Genomic DNA, 23,326 nt, shown 5'->3' with positions numbered 1-23,326 from the left:
TCACGTTTTTCCTTATTACATTCTGAAACATACATGTAACATAGAAAATGACATATCATAGTTTACAGCAAACTATCCCGATTCAAACTAGCCCAAACGCAACATAATATAATAAGTAGATCTGAAAACATTCCTCAAAGAGTGTACATGGATGCACAAGAGGGCGCTTAACACACAATGTGTGTGTGTGTGTGTGTGTGTGCACGTGTCCAAGGACTTTGTGCGTGGAAACACACATCCACACACATTATGTTCTCATCTAAAGGATTGGGATGCTCCTGAATTTCTGTATTTTGTAGTCTAATCCATTAATTTCCAATGGCCGTTGATTATTGACTGGGAACACAAGTACAAAAAAGTGAAATAAATTTAAAAAAAAGAAAATGGTCCAAATAATTTTTGTGTTTTCAGATATGTGAACAAAGTCAAGGAATTTTATTCCAACTGGATTAAGCAACAAAAAGAATAGGAAGAAAAAAAAGTTAGTGTCAAAATGACCAGAACACAACATAAGGGTTCAAAGCATAAGGCACTTGAAGTGACATCACACATATCTGCAATAAACACATGAAGGTCAGCAAGATCACATTTTCCAAAAATATCATTTATTTTCACATAAGAATTTTCACATTAACTTGTTTTTTTCTTTATCAAATGTCTCTTTTTTACATATAATCTTCTTTATATACATAATATACATTTTACACAACACATGTACAAAATAAGAATATGAGAATTACATAAGAGAATAAAAAACAAACTGGAAAAAACAAATCAGAGGGATCTAAAGTTAGTCGTATGAACAACTGCTCAGAAGTGAGCTTAAACTGTTACATTGAATGCTCTGTCACCAGTCAGAGTGTGTTGTGTTTGTTCATAGTGCTGTAGTTTTAGCAGATTAATGTTATACGCGTGTGTCTTTGCAAAATTTTAAACCTGGTCCAGTTTCTCCATATTAAGCTATTCACTGTAAAACAAATCTAAATGAAAAAATCTAAAATTAGTCACTTTTCTTTTTATTTATGCATTCCAATTTCATAGCCAAAAATGTTTGTGTAATTTTTAACAAACTAAAATTAATAAGACGTGTGTGTGTATATATATATATATATATATAATAATTTTTTCTTCTTCTTTTTTTTTTTACAGATTACTCAATTCAATTTGATAGAAGTGTGTTATGAAATTTAAATGCATAAATCTTAAAATTGTTTATTGAATGTGTATATTGTAGTCAGCCACTTTGAGATTATTGAATGGTCGTTATCTGCCTGTTTGGCCGATTGGCTTTTGTGCCAAACTACCCATATTCAATAAATAATGCACTTTTCAGTTTGTTGTGATTTTTTTAGTTTTAAATTGTATGTATATATATTTAACATTTAGGTCAAATGGTGTAAAAATAGAGAAGTATATTAACAGATTTGTTTTAGAGAGGTGGTGGTGTAGTGGTCTAAGCACATCACTGGCAATCTGGTAATCAGAAGGTCGCTGGTTCGATCCCCACAGCCACCACCATTGTGTCCTTGAGCAAGACACTTAACTCCAGGTTGCTCCGGGGGGATTGTCCCTGTAATAAGGGCTCTGTAAGTAACTTTGGATAAAAGCGTCTGCCAAATACATAAATGTAAATGTAAATAAATGTTTTACTGCAATTGAACTAAGCTAAATATTGGAATATATTAGTGGTTGACCAATATGGGTTTGCAGATGGCCAACACTGATATTTAGGGAGCTGGAAGGCTGATAGCCAATTATATATTGTATTTCGCACAGTCAAATTTTTTGTTTGCTATATATAGTAAATTGTTCTGTAGCAAACCTAATAATTTACTAACTCTTTAAACAATCAATGTACAAAAACAACACAGCAATTCTGGATTAGCAAGTATGTCAGTGGGTTTGGTAAACAGTATTGGAGTGTGTATTGATTGAATGCCTAGTACAGCACACAGTCTTGTAAAATCATGAAAGAATGAGAATAAACCCCACTGAACTGCTGCTACATAAATTAATACATATATCAAATATTTCTCTGGATCAACAAAAAGAGGAAAACAATTAAAGTTTTGATCGCTCTACTCCTTCATGAGAAGCTCTGTTGTCTTTGGCTCATTCTTGGCTAGCATCTCCTAATTATGACACTCAAATAAAGGGGTTGTCCATATCTGAAGAACAAGCTATTACAATTCCAATTGTGCTATTGTTTCAGTTGGTCTTTTCCAGGTTTTGTGTAGTCCAGACATTTATACGTCAATAAAAAGGAAAAGGGGAATGAAAATCTCCCTTTACATGAGTAATCTTTCCAGAAAACTCTGACGTCTCATAGTTTTTTTCTTTAGAAGTGTCCATAAGTAAGAAAATTCGAAGCCCTCTTCATCCCAGATGCGCTTTCTCAGTTTGCACCAGCTGTGTTAGAGAGCTCTACTTCCTGTCCGTTTCCCCCAATGGCCAGCACTGGGTTTCCCCTGTGTGTTTTTATCAACACAGGACACTGTCATTGTAGTCTTTTGTAAGTGTAAATTGGAGTCCAATAATGTCTCAGTGTAAGACCAGCAATAATGAAAGGGGAAGTAACGTTGTGAGAACGGTCCAGGATGCTGTTGACAAGGCGGAGTTCGACCGCATGCTTTTCTGTATTTCAGGAAGATCCACGACTGGATCATCTGTTGCAGAAAAAACAGCTATTTCAGTTTTTTATAGTTAGAGAAGCACACAAACAACAGAATCTTGCCCAATGCAACATACATACTTAACCTGTATTCTTGTGTAACTCAGTAAAAAAACCTCAGTATTCAAGGCCAGAAACATACTTTACACAAGTAGTTGGCCAATGCATTGCAAGCATGCAGTCACACCCAAATGTACATACTTATATTCTGTTCTTGCACAACTTCTACATTAACAAATCTCAGTCCTCAAGGGGGCAATAAACGTACTTTCGAATATCTGTGTCATTAAACCAGGTTTTATTATTCAGGTAGCTAGCTATAAACCTGTTAATATAATCTTACTTGCTCAGCATGATTCTTCAAACAGTTGCTCCACCATTATAGTCAAATTAAAATAACAAATGCCAAGTGCACTTCTGAATTGCATTCTGAAACAACGCAAAAATACATGAAATTGAGCTGGAGGTGCTAGAGGCATCTATTTTCTTGTTCTCGCATAGAGTATATTTTGGGCCTCACAGAGACTGATTATTGAATGTTAATCAGTGTTACCATACCTGCTGGTAACCGATTGGACGGCGTGTGAGCTCCTCCCCCTGTGCCCACCTTGGCTTTGCCTCCTGTGCCAACCCTGGCTTCTTGAGAGCCTGAATAGAAAGGGAAAAAAACCCACCAAACTTAAAACACATGGCAACTAAATGGCAAGACATGCTTTTTTGAGATCTGCAATTCACTTACAGACCACCAGGGAGGCAATACTCACCATCATTGGCAACTACATTCACTTTGAGCCTCATACACTCCTGTCCATGGTGATGCAGTGGTTTGGCTGTAATGTAAAGAGGAAGAGTGTCAAGATGGAGGTAGATTAAAGGATGATAGAAGGAGGTTAAGTGTTGCAGACAGCTTAATTAGAAACAAGAGTAATAGTGTTAGACTTGTAATGGATAATCCATTTCCCCTTAGATTACTAGAGGTTTAAGTTGTAGCCATCTGGACAAGTGACCTATGTCTGATCGGTCTTACTACAGGGAACCAACTGTACTCCAATTCTTAGGGGGCCTACGTGATAGATTTTACACTGCACTGGAGAATGCTGCATGTCCATTGATATCAATTGGGATGGTGTATTGTAGTGTGCAGGTGTAGGCATCCATTGACCAATGAGAATTTCTGATAGGCAGGTCTAGTTTTGTTTTTGGAAATCCAATTCGAATTCCTACTTGTTCCACTCTCTGAAATGTCAAAGCTTCCTCTAGTGTGCAAAATCCATTAACTGTTCCATTTAAAATGGCACAATGTTTAAATTAGCAAACTGAACAAATTTTAGTAATACTCTTTCCACGAGGGGTCTGGTTTTGGTTCTCGACTCTGCCATTGTTAATTCTAGAATTCCATATTCCAGACCACAAGCTCGCTAAAATGTGCTCCTTGTGTTTTCAACTGCCCAAGCATAGCCTATGGGGTTGCCAAAACAGACACATAGCAGATTTGTTGCCAGTTTAGCCCTCCACAACATGGACTGGCTTCAAATGCAATGCATGTATCCATTACTGTGATGCTAATACAGCTCTAATGTGACTCACAGTCTTAGTATTCATTGCATGGTTAGTGGGACAATAAAATCTATAACTGGAGTTATAAGTGTGCTGGTTGCAAGATTCCCTCTTAATATACTTATTTTTTTAGACAATCCACCATAAAATATATTGTCTTGACATACATTCAGTAGTTTAGGTGCAAATAGTTCAGAAAACTTTTTAAAGCCTATACTCACAGATATAGTAGTAGCTTTCACCCTGTCGGAATTCTTTTCCCAGAGTGAACGGAGTGAAGCGCTGGAACTTCTCAGAAAACTTCTCAGGTGCATGCGGGGCGAAAGGGTGGCCACATTCCCAGCGCATCTGGTCATAGGACAGCGGACGGCAGGAGTCGTAATCTTCACGTTCAACCATGTAGAGCACATAGCGCTCTGCGTCCTGTGATGGCACCTCGCCCAGTGGGTAGTGCGGGCAAACAATGTCCAGATAGTCGTTCAGGTGTACCTCAACTGCATAGTCGTCCCATCGGAAGCTAAAAGAATAAGTAAGTATCTGTAAATACTTTTTGTATGAAAAATCCTAGTTGTATGATTAAAGAAAAACCTCATACCAATGATTTCTGGTTAAACACTGGTTATACTACTACAACAAACAAATGCCAACATTTCAAACATTTTAAAGTTTGCTTTTGGATACTGAATGTTAGGAAACATAAATCAATTTCACACTGCCCCAATAAACACCAACATTATTAACACACTGATCCAACAAAACATAACAACTGTTGAAATTTGATTTGTTAACATTTGTTGGGGCAATGTGAACTAGCTTCAAAGCTAAATATGAGATATAAACAAAAAAGCATTTTATATCAATAAAAAAGTACATTTATGTGACAAGATTATCTAACACCAGAGATGGCCTAAAACTAAGCAAGAAAACAAGAAAAACTCCTGTTGGTGACAAGAAGAATTCTTCATTTAGAAAACTTAAATGGAGTGTCTGACTTGAATGCCAAGCCTGATGCAATCACATTTTCAATTGCCCTTGCATTGATCGAGATGACATCTCAAAGACGACCAGCAAATCACAAAGGGACAGAGCCAGAGAAGAAAAACCGAAAGCATAAATAGGGAACAAAGGAGAGACAGATGAGTACCTTGATTACTTTACAGAACAAGAGATGGGACAGATGCATGAATATGGATTATTCTAAACATCGATTTAACTGCTGTCCGTATTCACGAATATATCAGAGTCAGCAGGAATGACAGGAACATTGATGCATTTGCATAAATGTTTGAGTTTTATCGTCTCATGAGAGCAGAGACTTATTTGAGCATCAGTAATATGTATGGCTGCATTACCAGGTGATGACTATTGACTATGCTCAGATACACATGCTCACACACACACAAAGTAACACAAACAGAGAAATAAATCTGCATTTCGTCTACAGCCTTTGACACACTCCCTTACTTATTATAGATAAACACACACACTTTGGCTGACAAGAGTCATACACACCCCATCTATGCCATGCTCCTCCCTTTCATTTGACACACTGAGGGAGGCAACGGAGACAGTCTGCTCTTCCTTATTCCTCCCTCTATCATTTGGTTCATTCTCTGTTCTGCAGGCAATATACTATCGGTTTATGTGCTGCCCACTGATAGAAGAATGCCCTTGTGTGTTTATTCATCCATCATCGGATTCCATGTAGGTTTCTGAGATCAGCTTAGTTTCAGCAGGTTGAGTAGTTTGTTAAATGTTCCCAAGTAAAGATAGCCCAGAGTCCTTTCCTCAATAGAGATTGCTAATGTGACGTCATCGTGACGTATTACCAGTGGTGAACGCAAAGCATTTTGGGAATCCGCGGCACAAACAGAAGGCGCCAGACTTGATTGCATGGAGGGAAGAACGCAGTGTTCAAGGTGCCGTCTACCTGCTGTGTTATAAACTGCAATAGTCGTTCTCACGATAGAAGTGGCATAAAGCTTAAGAACGGAAAATCCTTTTATCGTTTTCCAGCGTGGAAAAATAATAGTACAAGCCATGTTTCAGAGGTGACAAAAAGTGCGACGAATGGCATGGATAGCAGCAGTAAGGAGGCCCAAGATTACCTTCGATAACACTCCACCACACATGATGGTGTGTTCAAAGCATTTTCACAAAGTTAAATTACAGAGAGTAATTGTAAATGTTATGTTGTGGACAAATAACCAGCGTGTTTTGTTTGATTTAACCAGACCATTAGATTTGACGTTAGGCCAATGTTAACCGTTAACTAGAATGAAATGGCTAGAAAATGAGCTTAAGTTACCAATGTACTAAAGCGTAACGTTAATCAGTTTTAAATGTTGTACATCTAGGCTACATAGCTATTTATTTGGTGACTGTGTTTGCAGGCAAACCTGCCTATGAAATGTTGGAGTGTGATCCTGACTGGGCCTGGGATATGTGGTGCCTTGTGAGGGGGAGGATAAGACTTTGCTGGATAAAATTGTGATTGTGTGCTGTGCTTTGACCAATATGTTGTGAAGCCATCGTGTTAGAATTATACACGATGCTCACATCTAATATGTAAATTTGTTTTTTTTTTCAAAAGGTTTTGTAATGTCACTTCTCACATGTAATGATTTTTAGCCATCTCTGTAAATAAAATACACAAAGACTGAATGAAATTCTGCCTCCTTTATCTGTATTAGGGAAGAATTGTGCAAAATCAGTTTGGATTGCAATACACAATTACATAACTTAAATGGTAGTAACAACCAACTTAATTTCAGTTTCTTTACATATTTAACATGTAAATACATTTAGATGAAGACATTTATAAAGAGTCCATAGAAAAGATAACTGGAAATGTATGAGGTAGGTTGTGGGTGATAAGTCACAGACATGTACAAGCATCGCATTGCCATAACTCTTCTCTGGCTGGTGCGCTGCTGAATCCCACGCAACCTAGATGGAACCACTGTATAGGACAGTTCTGATTATCGCAAGCAACCATGTCTGCAAACATTCAGGCTGTCTGCAAAAGCACCACAACACAGCCTTTTCAGGTTGACCTCCCCTGACCAGTCACTATGCTCGTAAGAATCCAGTCCTTTGATTCCCTTTATTTTCTCGTCATATCTCGTCTTTGCATTAGGATGTAGTTTTAGGCGGTATGGTCCGACAATGTTTTCTTTAGCCCGCTGCATTTTGTAGGATTATATTCTGTTTTTCACGCTAATTTTTTTATTATTTTCATGCCACTAGCCTGCTATGCGATGCCAGCCTATGTAAACGGGCCAAACATACCCATAATTCTTTGCGTTCTGATGACGTTGCCGCCCAGTTGGTCACATGTCTTAGCAATCTCTATAGATTTCCTCAATAGATTTTTTTTTTATCACCTACCATGCGAATATTATAAGTTGGATCTCTAGGAAATGTAAAAATATAACTCTCCTCAACAAGCCGCATGATTTGAGGTACCATTTACACCCATAGCACAAATGGTACAGGACGTTAGAAGTTACCGCCTAAAACACCATTCACACCAAGCCCGAATCTTCGGTGAGAATGCTAGTTGCGAAGAAGCTTTTGAATAGGAACAATGGATTCCCATCGTGCTATTCACAGTGGGTCCAACAAATTGTCCAATGACAAAGGGTTTTATTTTCCTTTGAATTGCAAATAAAACTGATTGACAATTGTAATAAGTGTTTTAGTCACATATCCCGAGCCCAAGGACAGATTAGCCACTGGGCTGATTGTTGCCATTTCCCAGGGGTCTCTAAACCCAAAGGGCCCCAAGCTCTAAATAAATTATTTATTTATTTTGAGATATCTATTATAAATCCACGTAAATGTGAAATGCCATTTGTTTGGCTGAATGCATGCTGGACTACAGCAGCATGAGCATAGGCCCTCCAGTGCGCGCTCAGAGAATCTGCAACTCACAGGTGCAACGCGTTTATTTGAAGGACTACAGAGAACAGCGTCTAATTCACAAATCGCTTCCAAACAAAAAGATAAACTGCCATTTACCCAGGCTGTGTACAAAGCTGATGGTTTAATGTTTAAGTCCTGCATGGATTTCATGTTTACTGATAAAGCAAAAGATGCCTTAATACCCTAAATATGTGCATTGTAACCTTTTGTAATATTTGGTTAACCGCAAGTGTTCACGAATGGTTACTGTTATTTGTAGGGAGTCGGGACTAAAGAACGTTTATTGCCATGGATGCGTCAAACACAATCTCAGATTAGCAGGGAATAAAGTGCACAGTGAGGTATGGGCCAAAATAGCACAAAACACAGATCTTCAAATGATAAAATCACATTAAATTCAAACAAAAACAATCACTGTCACTACCTGCAACACAGTAGACCCATTCTTAATAAATGGAAAATGCGTTCACTGTCCATGAGGCAACGAACTATATGGTTTATAGGACATTTTTAATGATTCAGCATTTAACTTGTGTAATTATTGTCTGCACACCAGAGCAAAAGGTGGGGAAAAAAAACATTGGCCATGGTGTACCGGCCCATGGGCCTCTCAGTTCTTAATCCATCCTTGCCCGAGCCACTGCAGCTACAAAATCCAGTGTGTTGGGAGCACCAATGCACCAAAAGTTATTCAGCAAACAGACATTAAACACCTAAAGAAGAACATCTGGAAGCAGGTATTGAAGATGGATGTGGAGCTGCTCTTGTCTTTGGTATGTGAGCACAAGGAATTATTTAAAAAGGCCACAGCGGCTACAAAAATACAGAAGAGAAGTTATTATGGCAAGGAATTGCAGAACAAAATCGAAATCAATGGTGAGTTTTTATAAAATGTATTTATTAAATAGTCTTGCAATAATTAAATAGTTTGCAGGGTTTTTACTAAAGTTTTCAATAATGTTTCAGTGGAGGACATGAAATTAAAATACCAACTAATATTGCCACCTAATAAAATTTAAAATTAAGTGGCACCTATTGTTCAGGAATACATCTGATTTTCATATAGCCCGAGAAAACGAACAAGAAAATGAGCTGTCTCATTCTTGGTGTGAATAGGCCTTTTGTCTGCAGTTCAGTTTGCAAATGCATCTTGATATTGGTATGAATAGGCCTTAAGTTTAATACTTATGGATATAATTTGTTCAAATCTCTGACCTTAATTATGAGCAATCATAATACTGATAATTACCCCAGCAACATCCCTAATTAACACTGCAATGGTTCCGTTGATGTTGAAATATTGGATCCGAAAATCTTTCAAGGGCCTAACCAAGCACAGAAAACACAGTCACACAAAGTGGAATCCTCCTACTTTCCCTCCTGCGGAATTTCAGCATTCCTCCCAGTCTGGTGGACACAACAGTAGCTTTATTACCTAGAGTGGGTGTTTCGGTCCATGTGCGACAACATCCACATGTCTGCTCTATGATCAAAGTCTGTAAGTGGGTCTCTTTTTTTTTTTTTTTCGTTTGTTGACGGTGGGACCCCCTGGTCTTAGGACAGACGATCTGGCTCCAGACCCCTTCAACTCTTACACATACACACAGCCCTTTTAATTGGCCTGCTGCTTTCACTCACTGCAGAAGCAAACACACACACACACACACTTACACACAGTTCTACACATAATGCCAAACTTAGCATTGCCACTCACTACAATTCTCTTGGGGCTTTGTACGCCTGTCGCACACTGATCCGGGTGATGATGACTTTGTTTGATGAATGAAGCAAATATACTCCATCCCCAATAACAATTTACATGTCTCACATTCTATCACCAGATGCTTAAGAGCAGTCATCTGGCACTTCAACACATACGCACACACACACGCACACACACACACACACACGCACCCTGTTGAAACCCTGATTAAAATCTGTTTGTGGTATGGCCCCAATGTGTTCATCAAAAGGTGGGTAATTAAAACACAAAGAGTAGAATTAAACTTGCCCCAGAGGGGGGCAATTATGCAGCTACCCCCTCTGCCCCTGGGGGCTGGGAGTCAGAGGGGAGGGTGGGAGAAATCAGTGGGGGATGGAATGTCCCTCAATAGAGGGGTCAGAGGGTGCTCCCCACGCCAGTGTCTTTTCTGTAGCTACAGTTACTTTATCAATGGCTTTATTCATGCAGTCATGCCATTTGCTCATTTTGATTCATTCCTTACATTGCATACAGAGCAATCGATGTTCATTGCTCATCCATGTTTTGTGTTTTCACAATTTCTGGCACATTTCATCAAAAAATCAGAAGGAAACATGTGTTTTGCATAAAGAAAATTGAAAATTATCCAATGGGATTTTTACATTGTGACACTATTTTCATTACAAGTAAGCACATTTCTACCCAAATTCTCAATATCGTAATGCATCTTTTGCAATTGTAATTCCCATTATTCTCAATGGGGACTCATTAGATTAGATGCATGCAACATATCGATTGATTTATTTAAAGTATTTAAATAATACATTTTTTCCCCAAACATTCAGCTTGCATAAAATCAACAATAAAATAATTCTGGACACCCCAGCCATGACATTTTGGATTGTGATCATGTTTAATTGCTTTATTCTCAAACAAATCTTTCTTTTGCACTCCCTTATTTGCCTTATTTGTTATGAAAATATTTTTGGAATGCAAAAAATCTCAAAGGTCCTAAAAAAAGGCTTAATTTTTATTTAAACAAACATGTAGGTTTTGCGAGATTCACCTATTGCCAATTTATAAAAAAAAAAGTCAGAGGCAGTAGTGATGTCAAACATGCTCTTCGTCTCAATACCACCCATATCTCAATTTTTTTTTTAAGGAAATGAGAATGAATGAATCATAAGAATCAAACTCAATCAAACTCAAACCTGGCAGACAAATATGTGGGTGATTGTGAGTCACGTCCCTTCTTACCAGAATACTTGAATAGCAAATGTTCTTTAATCCTGAACTCACTTTCCGGCAAAATCATCAGCAGATCACCCAGTTAAGAGACCTGATTTGGTACCAAAAGGGCAACTGAAGGGTTAATCTGGGGTCTCTTAATCTTTAGTTCAAAGTTTATTGTTGTTGTTCTTTTTTACCCCCTTTCTAAGTCTTTCTGTTGGCCTCTCCTCCCTCTCCCTCTCTCATTTCAACACTCTATCACTCACTGGAATGTTGGAGCTTGCAAAGGGGTGGGTGATCAGTGGGGGGTGAGAGGTTGAGGAAATGTTTGGAGTTAGCAGCATAGACCTTAATACACTCATTACCAAATGATGCAGGGTTTACATTCTTTTCCTATTCACCTGCTTGGGGTAGGTTTGCTAGAGTGGTTTTGTCAGATTTAGTTAACTTCTTGGGACAATTTGTCCTCAAAGTATAGCTGGGTAAATCCCCACACAAACACACCAATAGGTCTGCCAACATCCCTGTCATCCGATCTGTGATCTTTTGTAACTTTTACCATCTGATACTACAGTCTAAAGGTAATTAACAAAATTCTCAACCGAATCTGTTTGAATATCCATCATTCACGCTACTCTGTCCAACCCCTCTGAACACCTGCGTTGACTGGCTAAAGTGACTATGTCATTAGCCCAAAAACCTCATGCCGATCGTCTTCTCTGTGCCGTTTTAATTCACCGCTAATGCAAGCAACATCGTTCTGGGTGACTGGTTTGGAATGCAGTGCAGCTGGATCATTGAGGTGCTCTATGCTCCAGGATTACTCTGCCTAGATTGCCGAGGGGGCCAGGGGCCTCATTTGGCTTAGTGCAGGCAGAAAGAGAGAGCAAGCAGAGGGGCCCATAGCAAGCACTTTCATTGTACTGCTACACAGTTGAAGCATTACACTGGAGTGGTTCGGATGCAAATTGAACAAAGGCTGCCAAAAGAGATAAAAAAAGAGAGTGATGGAAAAGAATAGAGAGACATTATTAAAGGGAAGAAAAGGAAAGAAAGAAAGGTTTGGAAAAATTAGAGAAGGTTTGGATTGGTTTGAAAAGGAAAGGAAGGAAAGTTTTTGTTTGAAAAGAAAAAAGGAAAGGCAAAGAAAAGAAAAGGAAATGAAAAGCAAAAGGTTTGGTTTGAATAGGAAAAGGAAAAAATATCGGAAAATAAAAAAGTTTGGAAAAGTTAGGAAAGGGAAGATTTGGTTTGGAAAAGGAAAGGACATTTTGGTTTCAAATGGGAAAGGAAAATGAAAGGTTTGAAAAAACAAAACAACAACAACAAAAAAAAAAAAAACAAATGGAAAGGGAAAAAAAGGTTGGGAAAAGTTAGTAAATGGGAAGTTTTGGTTTGAAAAGAAAAAAAGGTAAAAAGCTTGGAATAGTTAGGAATAAAAAGATTTGGTTTGCAAAGGAAAGGGTAGAAAAATTAATTAAATATTTGGCAAGGAAAGGAAATGGAAAGGAAAATGACAAGTTTGGTTTAAAAAGGAATAGCAAAGGAAAAAAGGTTGGGGAAAGTTAGTAAAGGGGAAGCTTTGGTTTGAAAATGAAAGAAAGGAAAAGTGATAGGAAAGTAAAACGGTTTGAAGGAAAGGAAAATTTGAAATTTAAAGTTTTGTTATGTTTTGAAAGGAATAAAGGAAAGGAAACCAAAAGACAGGAAGGTTTGGAAAATTAGGAAAGAATTTTGGTTTGAAAATGAAAACTATATTATGTCTGGCTTTTCTCAAAAATGTGCTTTATACTGTGCAGGTGTACAAGAGATAAACAAAGAGTATAGGGGGAAGAAAGGAAAAAAAAGTAGAGAGAAGAATCCTTTGATACAGCAGTACAGGCTGCTCTTGTGCCTGTCCTGGCCCTGACTCGGACCAGTCCCAACTCTTTCATCTTTTCTCCTATCCATCCATTCATCCATCCATCTCTGTCCACTCCCTCTTGCCTCCCTCAGTCTGTCTCTCAGCTCTCAATAAGCAGTTTGATCCCCCATTCATTCTCCCGGCAAACCAGATGTTCTCATCCAATCAGAATCCTACTCGCTGGAATTTCAAGGTATGTTAGTTAGTGACCTACGTTTTATGGACACTAACTCTGGCACTTGCAATTGCCATGACAACCAAATCCGACCAGTTCGCCATTTAACAAGCCCATATTCCACACCAGGGTTTTTTTTCTTCAATTCATCTTGTTTACACACATCCTATCCTCATCAATCTTTTTTCTTTTCCTTCAAATCGCTCAACCTTTTGTTCGCCTGCTTCATTGATCAAGTTGTCAGATTTGCCTTTTCAAACGAAGTCTACTTTCTTTCATTAAGGAATGACTGAGTAGTGCCTGATGAAGGTCTACTCAAAGATCAGTCTTTGCATTCTCATTCAATGATCCGTAAAAACAGCACTGTCAATTTACAGGTTTTATTTACAAAGTTTTGCCATTTTTACAAATTCAAATCATTATTTTTTAGCTTAATATAATCCCATAAGATAAAGTGTGTACGATAACAAGTGCTACATTTTTTAACTCCTTATATGTGACTTTCCTTAAGGTATCTTTGGAATTTGTTGTCTAATTCCTTATTTGTCCAATCTGTCATACTAATAAGAGACCTAGCAATTCAACTGTACTAACCGCCTCTTACACCGTCCTGTCACCACAAACTGTAATAACATGCGTGCGACTTGTCGTGGGAATGGACCTTCATCTAAAAAACAGTCCCATTCAAGAGCAGGACAAACAAAAAGACTGTGGACCCAAAACCACACGCTGGGGCTGTGATTATGACAACAAGATCCCAACACAACAAAATGCAACACAAACATACCGATACACTCACACAAACTTCACGGCTCCCTACCATCCTTTGTGTTGCCTAAAATAACTAAGCATATGATAGCAAATGACTGTTAAAATCATTATGCACATAAACCGTAAAATGGTATTCAAGTATTCAGGGTTTCCAAAGTTATTGAGCTTGACCTTTCCAGTCATTTGTGATTACTGGTCTGGATAATGTTTTTTAAAAAAAGTCACTTAAATTCAGACCGATTTGTGAACTCGTTTGACCAATTCATCAAAAAGAATAACTCCAAAGAGAGATTAATTCACAAATCAGACAGCCCAAGAGCAATAACTTGTAAAATATGCAACCATGGATGGCATGTCCACGTTACCAATCGCATTTTCTCCAAATATACAGAATCAACCAATTGTACATACAGTTCATAGTGAATAAGACATTTACTTATAGCACATGTGACGCTTTTACTTAGAAATTGCTCTCACTCAGCAATCCCCTGACAGTTTAAACTGCTTGAATCGCCTGCTTGGATTGTCATGGACTGACCGTCATGATTTGTGAATCAGAAAAACTCGTGTTTCTAATCCTTGATTCTTGCTCATGGAATATTAGATGAGTGCTTGATGGGAAGAAAACGCTGGATTTTCATGAGGTTCGTGAATTACATCTTTTTAAACGAGGTATCTGCATATTTGTAGATGGTATAGAAAAGATGTTTTATTGATATTTGCCTTTTATCATTAGAAAAGCTACAGGAAACTGTTGATGATAGACTGTTAACTCTTCAGATGAAGATTCATGAGTGTTCCACAGGATGCTGGATCAGCTGAAGTTGTGTGAGGTTGGTTTATTACATCTGTTTAAACGAGATATGCGCATTTGTAGAAAGTATATGATATTAGTTTTATTGATATTTGCATTTTTATCATTAGGCAAGACAGTTAAAAGTTACATGGAACTGTTGAGGAGAGAGAGGGAGAATGAAACAGGCGAATACTTTAACATTATGAGCTCAAACACATCTGCCGATGCTCTGATTTGCGGACCATTTAAATGAGACTTTGTTGCACACCGGTCTATTATTGTAGCAACACGATGGCGCATAACAATAAAACAAACCGTGACTGGTCGTTTACATGTCTCAGTCGCTTACCATGCAAGCAGGCAATTCTCAGCCTTGGCGATATCGACCATTAGTTATAATGTCTCTTTTGCTTACATATGAAGAAATTCTCCTCAGCTAAGGTACATTACGAAAATATTAATTTGACTAATTACATATTTTATTAGTTTTCATAATTTGAGTCACATTTTGGCTTTTCAAAAATGAACAAATCCATGTATTTAATCAATTGTCACGGTCCTGTCTCTCTGTCAGTCTGGGTTTTGGTCTGACGGGGTCACGGCATTATCCGACCATGTCTGTCTTTGAGTGAGCATGAGGCCTCTGTTTTATTCCTGGCGGGTGCTCTTCTGTCTGTTGTGTTGTGTTTTATGTCTGGAGTACGGTGTCTGGGTCCTGACTTTCTGTCTAGTTCAGTTCTGGTCTGTGTCGGGACCGAGACATTCATACTCCTTGCCTGTTTCTTGCATTGCTCTGTGCGCGTGTTTCTCCGGGCGTGTCCGCGTCGCAACCTGTCTTCTTGTTTGACTTGAGATTCGGTAACTTTGGTAAGGTGTCAGGTGTGTGTGTGGCCGAAATCTCACACAAAATCTGCTCTCGTCTTGTTTGTCAATTGGCATGAGTGTATTTCGCCTCATTGTCTTGGCGATGTGCGCTCATGCCAATCGGATGCTTTGCCTGCTTGTGAGAGCATGTGGCTTTGTTGTTGTTTCTAGAGTGCCACATGCTTCTCGGTCTGACGTCACACCCCGCCTCCTCGTTTGCTCGTTATGGTTTCATTGTTTACACCTGCCCGGATTAACCCTCTTGTTTTTCTCTCTGATTCATCTAACATGTACTAAAACCGGCACTGCCTCTTTAAGAAAACAGGCATTTCTGAAAAGACTGTCTGTAAATAAGTGCATGTTAACGAGAGAGACTCTAATGGCTTTATCTCATCCGTGCTATGTGTGATTAGAATTTAATGTTTATTTTTTATGTTTTTGATCAATAACTGGGTATTAAAAGAGACATTATTCAATGAAAAATTATTTGCGTGGATCTCGTCTTTGGACATGCATTACATGGAACAACTTTTACACTCAACACACAGTGAAAGGATTTCGCTGCTGAATACTCCACCACAATACTACAAAATTACTGCTGAGTAAAATGTAATCATTTACCAGCCAGTTGCCAAATATATACATTTATGTGAGTGGTTTCCTCTCATTGTAGGGGAGAGTTGCGCATAAAGAAAGATATCAATTTCGGGATTTAAGAATCGATATAGAGATTGTTCAAATTAGATTGTGATGCATCGGAAAATTTATATTTTTTACCCACCCCTAATATTTTAGAGACGGCATAACTAGAAAAATGTCTATACCTTATAGAAATTTCCATGACTTCTCCCTGACTTTAGGATTTCTGTGACTTTTCCAGGTCTGAATAATGTAATTTTTATTTAAAATCCATGTTTCCAGGTTTTCCATGACCGTGGGAACCTTGGCTATTCGTAGGACGGGCTTTATTAAAAAGATTAGACATTCAACTTGATCTGTATTGTTAAATGCAAGAGGAACCTATATGAAAGATAGTCAAAAAAGTCTAAAAAATGTGGTTCAATGGAGGGAAAGATTCTGGGAATTTTCAGGGAGTGAAATAAATTAGAGCGCAGTTGTAGTATAAAAAGATAACAGCTTTACTGCAGGTGTAAAAAAATGGGATAGTCTCTTTCAAGACGCAGAGAGAGAGAGATATATGGTGGAAATGGTGTATTAACAAGTGTTTTTCCAATATTTAGCAGTTGATAATACTCTATCACATTCTCAAGCCCTTTAACTTGTGTGAATAATAACTCATTGAGTACGTGTGTATAAGGAAGTGTCTGAGACTTGTGTAAAAATCAGGCTGCTTGCGTGCGTGAGTGTGTGAGAAAGGTATTGTTTACTGTGCACGCAGGATGTGCAGTTTTCCCGGGAAAACACTTGGCCAGGAAACTCACGCTTAACAAGGAAATGGCAGTCTCTTCGTGAGACACAGATATACATAATGCCCATGTGAAAACCTTTGGGTTCAGTTCACTAATTCGCTTGCTCAATCGGGTCTGTAATCTCAATATGGTGTGAGCAAATCAGTTCAGGTCAAGTAAATCTTTCATGATTTGACAATAGGGCTGCATGATATCAAAAAATATTATAACAATATTCTTTTTCATATCATTCGATATCGATATTTATCAAGATATTGAATCACATTTGCACATTTTTTTTAATTTCCCCCAAAATCCTAAAAAGTCTAAATAGTCTTTACAAAACTGCGTTGGGGGCCCAGACACCACCAATCCAGTGGTGTCATGTTTACGCACATGTGGGGAAAAGAGAATGCGGGTGCGGCATGGGACAGGGCATCAGTGGAGCGTGTTTCAGTGCTAGAGAAAAATATTCAAGAATACAGCACAGAAAGATCAGATATGATGTAACCGGCACTGTTGTTTTGTCGCGCTGCTCACTAGAGACGAGGAGAGGGTGTAACCGTCGTCATGATGCTTTCAGTCGAGATGGAATCAATCTGGGGTCCGGATCCGGAACGCGGTGACCTGCGTAGCGGGGACATAAGCAACTTTATGCAGTCTGAGGCTGCATTTCCACTGAAGCGGAAGAAATCTGCACAAATCCACTCCCAACCCTAAGGAACCGCTTGCCCCGCGCTGCTATCAATTTTAGAATCCTCCTCGCGAGCTTGACACTCGTCTTCCGTAGGAAGGAACTGATAGTGCTCGCTCACATTCGCTCACTACGCACCAGTGGAAACATACAACAAGAAAGACTAACTGTTTTTATCTGAATGTCTGGTGTGCAAACTTGGTGGAAATCTGACAAATACGTTTTACTTTTAATAATTTAGCAGACTCAGGACATTTTAATAAGTTTTCCAATCATATGTAATTACTGGATCAGGATATTTTCAAATAATTATGATTCACACTGATTCACAAACGAATCATCCAGACCAATTTGTGTTTTTTTTTCAACCAGTGAATTTAAAGGACATTTTAATTACCTTTCTATGACCTTTCCAGTCACATGTGATTACTGGATCAGGATTTTTTTTTTCTTCAATATTTTCATTCACACTGATTCACAAACAAATCATCTTGATCGATTTGTGAATTTTCAACCAGTAAATTTCAAGGACATTTTGACAACTATTCTATGAGCTTAGCAGTTGTATGCGAAAACTAGATCAGGATTTAAAAAAATAATTTTGATTCACACTGATTCCCAAATTAATCATCTAGACCGATTTGTGAATTTTTTACATTTATTGACTTCAACTGAATAAAATAATGTTTTGTTCACAAATCGGAAGCAAGCTTTACTCTATATAAGCTCTACACAAGAGGAACATTTTGTCAATGAAATATCAGTGCAGAGCATAACTAGAAAAATGTAGATATTTCCATGACTTTTCCATTTCTTCTGAAACATTACTCATTTCCATTACTTTTCCAGTCCTGGAAAACACAACATTAACACAACATAAAAGTTTTCCATGACAGTGGGAAACCTGAAGCAATATATTATACCATTTTAGCAGTACTGTAATACCAAAGTTCAAGAGTAAACCAGAGAAGTACAAAAGCTAGAGAAGAAATGTACCTGAGGAAAGTAGAGAAAAAAAGTGTTTTTCCCCATCAGGGAATGGAATGAAAAGTGGAACGGTTCCATTTGACTCGAGCTTTATCGACTGGAACACCTGAAGCAATGCCATGTGAGTGATCATACATACACGCATTTAAACGTATAGTCATAATAAATTTAGGTCAAAGAGATGGGGGGGGTCTTTTTCAGCACAGCATGGAGAAAGTGACAGAGAGGAGAAAAAGTGAGAGATACAGGCTCTGGTGGTTATGCCTGCCAAAACCGATAAGACCATGGAAAAGAAAAAAAGAAAATCTAAACCTCTTTCATTTCATTCATCCTTCTTTCACAGAGGGAAAGGAAATAAGGACAGGAACTGAATAAAAGGATGAAAAGCAATAGCATGTAAGGGTGAGATAAAAGGTAGAGAGGGAACGAGGGTGAAGCCAGAGAGGCCAGAAGAATGAAGTAGAGACCAGTAAGGAGGGGAGAGAGGTGGGCTTGAGTGGCGGCCTCCTTATTTGAAGACCACCAGTGACTACATAAAGTGAATGGCACTACATCACTCACTCTCTTACTGTCGCTCTAACATGCATACACACAGATCTGAAGAGTTTAATGCTAAATGACATGTAGACAAAAGCAAAATTGCAATTTATCACCAGTTTCTATCTCCACTTCTCCACTCCTTACACACAGATGCACACAGTGACAGACACACTGCATGAATGGCACTTCATTTCGCCAGTGAACTCTGCCCCACGATTGGTCACACTAGCCCTGATTTTGTTCCGCTGCAGATCTGCAGAGGGAGCAAGCTAATTTGGCTGTAACATATAACAAAAAAAGCACTTAGCTGGCTAAACCCAACAAGCAAGGCCCCGTTCCCTAAAAAAATAGCACTGAATGGGACATTTTAGGTAGAAATGCAAAAAAGCCCTGTTATTAGCTGAATTAAACTGTGTAAAAGGGCTCTTTTGCGGGGTGAAACAGTAACACAATGGGGGTGACGTCACACAAGCGAAAAAGAAAAAAAATACAAGGAGGTCGGAGAGTTTTGGGATACATATGGATAGGAAGAGTGTGAAATGATTGAGGGAAAGAGTTAAAGAAAAAGAAGAAGAGAGTGTACCAGTAAACCATGCGGTACAGGGCATGGAGCCAGGGAAAAGGGAGGAGGTTTAGCAAAGACAGGTAGAGACCAATGACAGAAAAAGAGAAAAAAGGGAAAGAGAAAGAGCAAACTGAAACCAAAGGAATCTCTATAAGTCTTTGAGAGCTGCCTGATACAAAAACAAGAGCAACAAAAACCATAGAATTGATATTAATGAATTACACTGAATCCCTGGCTGTATAGTGGTCCTTTCAAATGGTTTAAATAGAGAAAAACAGTGTAAGTGAAACTTTCAGCAATCGATCAGTATCTATCCATCTATATATCTTGTAATTAATCTACATATCCATCCAACCATTCTGTAATCAATCAATCCATCCATCCAGTAATTAATCTATATATCCATCCATTCTGTAATCAATCTGTCTGTCTGTCTGTCTGTCCGTCTATCCATCCATCCATCCATCCGTCCCTGCAATTACGGTGTAACCATCACACTTTTAAAACTAGTTGGTCTTGGCAAACTTTACCTATTTAGTTTAAACAATTGGACTATTGTTATTTCACTTTATTTGACGGTTTATAATTTTATGCTTCTATGTTCGTAATTACTTTGAAATGCAAATGTCGTTTTGGCATGCCAATCAAGCACACTAAAATGAAACTGAGAAACACACTTGACTCTCTGCAAGAGTGTTCAGAAAAGTTAATATAGGAAGTTTGGTTAATCAATACATGAAAGAGTCTGTGAATCATAACCAAGTGCTGGATTACAACTACTTACTCGGACACTCCTTAACTATTGAATTTGAGCAACACTACAACACACGTGTTTCCAACAAGCAGCAGCAAGCACCACAAGAGCAAGCACCAACAAATTCAAACATGCAGGCTTACTTGACCTGACTCAGAATAACCTTTACAGCCTAAAAAAAAAATATTCTCAGCTGTAGTGGACTATCGACCCTGGTGTCAATCTTGCCCCAAGGCACATACACACCTATACAGACATATCCTCTGTCAACCATGTGCACTGAAGGCAAAAATGCACAAACAACACACACATGCAATCACATCATTATATATTCCTGTTTGTGGAATTAAATAGTATAAAATTGTCTATTTCAATTAAATCTGGCATTATGTCTGATTTTAAATAATTTAATATGCAGACTTGAGGAAGAAAAATAATTTCCCCCAACCCTTATTCAACCAATATTTCTATGAAAACAGGATAACACACAGAGAGAAAGCTTTAGAACTGATATTGAATAAAAATATTAAATGTAGTTAAGCATTACGCTCTTAGTCACTGAAATGATCGCTGTTGTTTGGCATTGTAACCAGTACATCTGCAGAAGCAAACACATTTCTTGTTCTGAACATGTATGCTTTCTTAGAAGAATGGATAAAACTGTGTGTTTGAGTGTGGAGGGGGCACAGACCTTTTCTGTTGTAAGCTTTCCCTGTCGTATTGTATGTACAGTAATTCATTCTTACTACATTTGCAGCTTCTGAATGTTGGCACCAATAACTCAAAGTCGACAAACTCATTACTGTAACTCAGCATGACCCTATATTGTAGGTGTTGGATTTAAAGGGGGTATTTTGGGTTCAAGACAAGTTAAGCCCAAACGACAGCATTTGTGGCATATTGTTAATTATTACCACAAAAATGTATTTCGACTTGTCCCTCCTCTTCAGCGAGGCCCTTACAATGGAAGTGAACGGGGCCAATCCATACATTTTCAAATACTCACTGCTTTAACAGTGTAGCCACAAGACCTAAACAATATGTGTGTTAACATGATTTTTGTGTGATAAAATCGCTTACTAACATTTTCTGTGTAAAGTTATATCCAATTGTACAACTTTGTTGCCATGACAACGTAACACTGCAAACCCTGAAAGAACCGTAAAAACGAGGAACATTACAGCTCAAATAATTTCAAGTTTTAACAGAATAATTCAAGTGCTTTTATAAAATGATAAGCTTCACATTTCTGCCTTTAAACCGTCCAAATATTGGCCCCATTCACTTCTATTGCAAATGCTTTCACTGTAAGCTCGTTTTTTTTTTTTTTTTTTTTTTTTAAGAAAAGGAGGCACGAGTAGATATACATTTTTGTCAACATTGTGCCTCAAATGCTTTCGATTGAGCTCAACTTGTATGGAACCCGGATTATTCCTTTAACGTTGATAAATCCGATTCATTTGAACAAATCGGTTCGTTCGGACGGTTCATTCATTGAAGCGGTTCAAAACATCGGTTCGCTATTTCGTTTGATTCATCACTCAAAAGTGTTGTCAAAAGTCAACACATTTGGTCAAATAAAGAAATCGGCTCGCGGTGCCAGTGATGGGAAGTGGACAGATTATGGCGCAATGAGTGACGCAATCTGTTACAGGTAAAGATGTACAACAACACCACGCATAACATTGAAAAAAGCACGAGTCAACAGTCCTGTTAAACCTACAAAATGAACAGAGCGTAAAACCCGTAATTAGACGCAAAGAAGCTTTTAATAAAAGGAGCAAGAAGTTCTAGCAATTTAAAACAAGGAATTGTATTTTAATTGATGGCACGAGATGTTTACTTTAACACCAATGCTGCACAGTAATTGCTCAAAGAGGGCAAGAAAAAAATAGATTTACTTACTTGGAGTTGGTACCGTTCCAGAAAACAGTGTGTCTCTCAGCAGAGACGAGCAAAGCGCAGAGACTCGCTCCGATGTATAAGAGCCATACCAGATCCATTATAGAAGCTCTGTGGTTCAGTCCAAAGACAGAAAATAACCAAGCAGCAATAGGTGAAGTGTAACTTCTAAATTCCTTTCCCCCCGTACAGCCGTGCAGGTACCTGTTCTATAGCTAGTTAATATTTGGTTTCGACTAAGCGCTATATAAAATCAACAATTCAACAGATCTGCGTCAGAGATTTACCAAGTCAGTCCTGAATGAAACTTTCTCAGCGTCGCATTTTGGTTTTGTGGAAACACCGTCCGAACGGACCACGCCCACTAAACCTACAACAGCCAATGAGCACACAGGATTCATTCCCCCCCCCACAACGGAGAAGCTGTCGGTTGCCCTCAGTATCACAGTTGAACTCAACTCATACTGAGGTAGAGGAAATCGACTGTTATCATATTTTCCAAATATGCTGAAGTTATGTTCTTGAACTATTTCGATAAATCTGACAGGGTTCCTGGAACACCTTATAATCGAAAGCACCGGATTAAACGTTTTACATCGATTTACTCGTTCTGAGAAAGCGTTAAATTTCAGTTAGTCGAAAGCGTTAGCCAAAAACGACGTTCTGATTTAATTATACGAGCGAATTGATGTGTTAAACAGTTAGTAAAGGTACCTTTTAACACTTGGGGTATAAATGCTTTCATCTTCCCCAATCAACAAACGTATGTATAGTCATTGAAACTTTCACACAGACTGCTATTCTTTGGTCATGGTCAATCGAATTAATGTCTTCATTCGCCCTAGTGTAAACAAACGATTACAGTTGATATTTGATCAA

At 38.3% G+C, this 23,326-nt stretch overlaps 1 protein-coding gene across 1 annotated transcript; it reads right to left on the bottom strand.

Annotated features, from left to right (window-relative positions):
• Window positions 1-589: 589 nt before the first annotated feature.
• Window positions 590-22,739, bottom strand: LOC127620224 (ephrin-A1-like). The gene is made up of 5 exons (XM_052093371.1): window positions 22,451-22,739; window positions 4,450-4,745; window positions 3,436-3,501; window positions 3,230-3,319; window positions 590-2,666 (listed from the first exon to the last, which is right to left on the bottom strand). The coding sequence occupies exons 1-5, from the start codon at window positions 22,546-22,548 to the stop codon at window positions 2,542-2,544; spliced, it is 675 nt and encodes a 224-aa protein (XP_051949331.1). The 5' UTR covers window positions 22,549-22,739; the 3' UTR covers window positions 590-2,541.
• Between the last annotated feature and the right edge of the window lie 587 nt (window positions 22,740-23,326).

Source organism: Xyrauchen texanus, chromosome 26 (assembly GCF_025860055.1).
Source record: "Xyrauchen texanus isolate HMW12.3.18 chromosome 26, RBS_HiC_50CHRs, whole genome shotgun sequence".
In the NCBI taxonomy this organism is placed as follows: domain Eukaryota; kingdom Metazoa; phylum Chordata; class Actinopteri; order Cypriniformes; family Catostomidae; genus Xyrauchen; species Xyrauchen texanus.
The sequence above is the reverse complement of the archived record's forward strand: the minus strand, read 5'-3'. Positions and strand labels throughout refer to the sequence as shown.

Coding starts and splice junctions, on each gene's coding strand:
- LOC127620224 (XM_052093371.1), bottom strand. CDS start 22,548: ATGGATCTGGTATGGCTCTTATACATCGGAGCGAGTCTCTGCGCTTTG. Junction 4,746..22,450: donor TGGAACGGTACCAACTCCAA/GTAAGTAAATCT, acceptor TTATTCTTTTAG/CTTCCGATGGGACGACTATG. Junction 2,667..3,229: donor GTCCAATCGGTTACCAGCAG/GTATGGTAACAC, acceptor TTTCTGCAACAG/ATGATCCAGTCGTGGATCTT.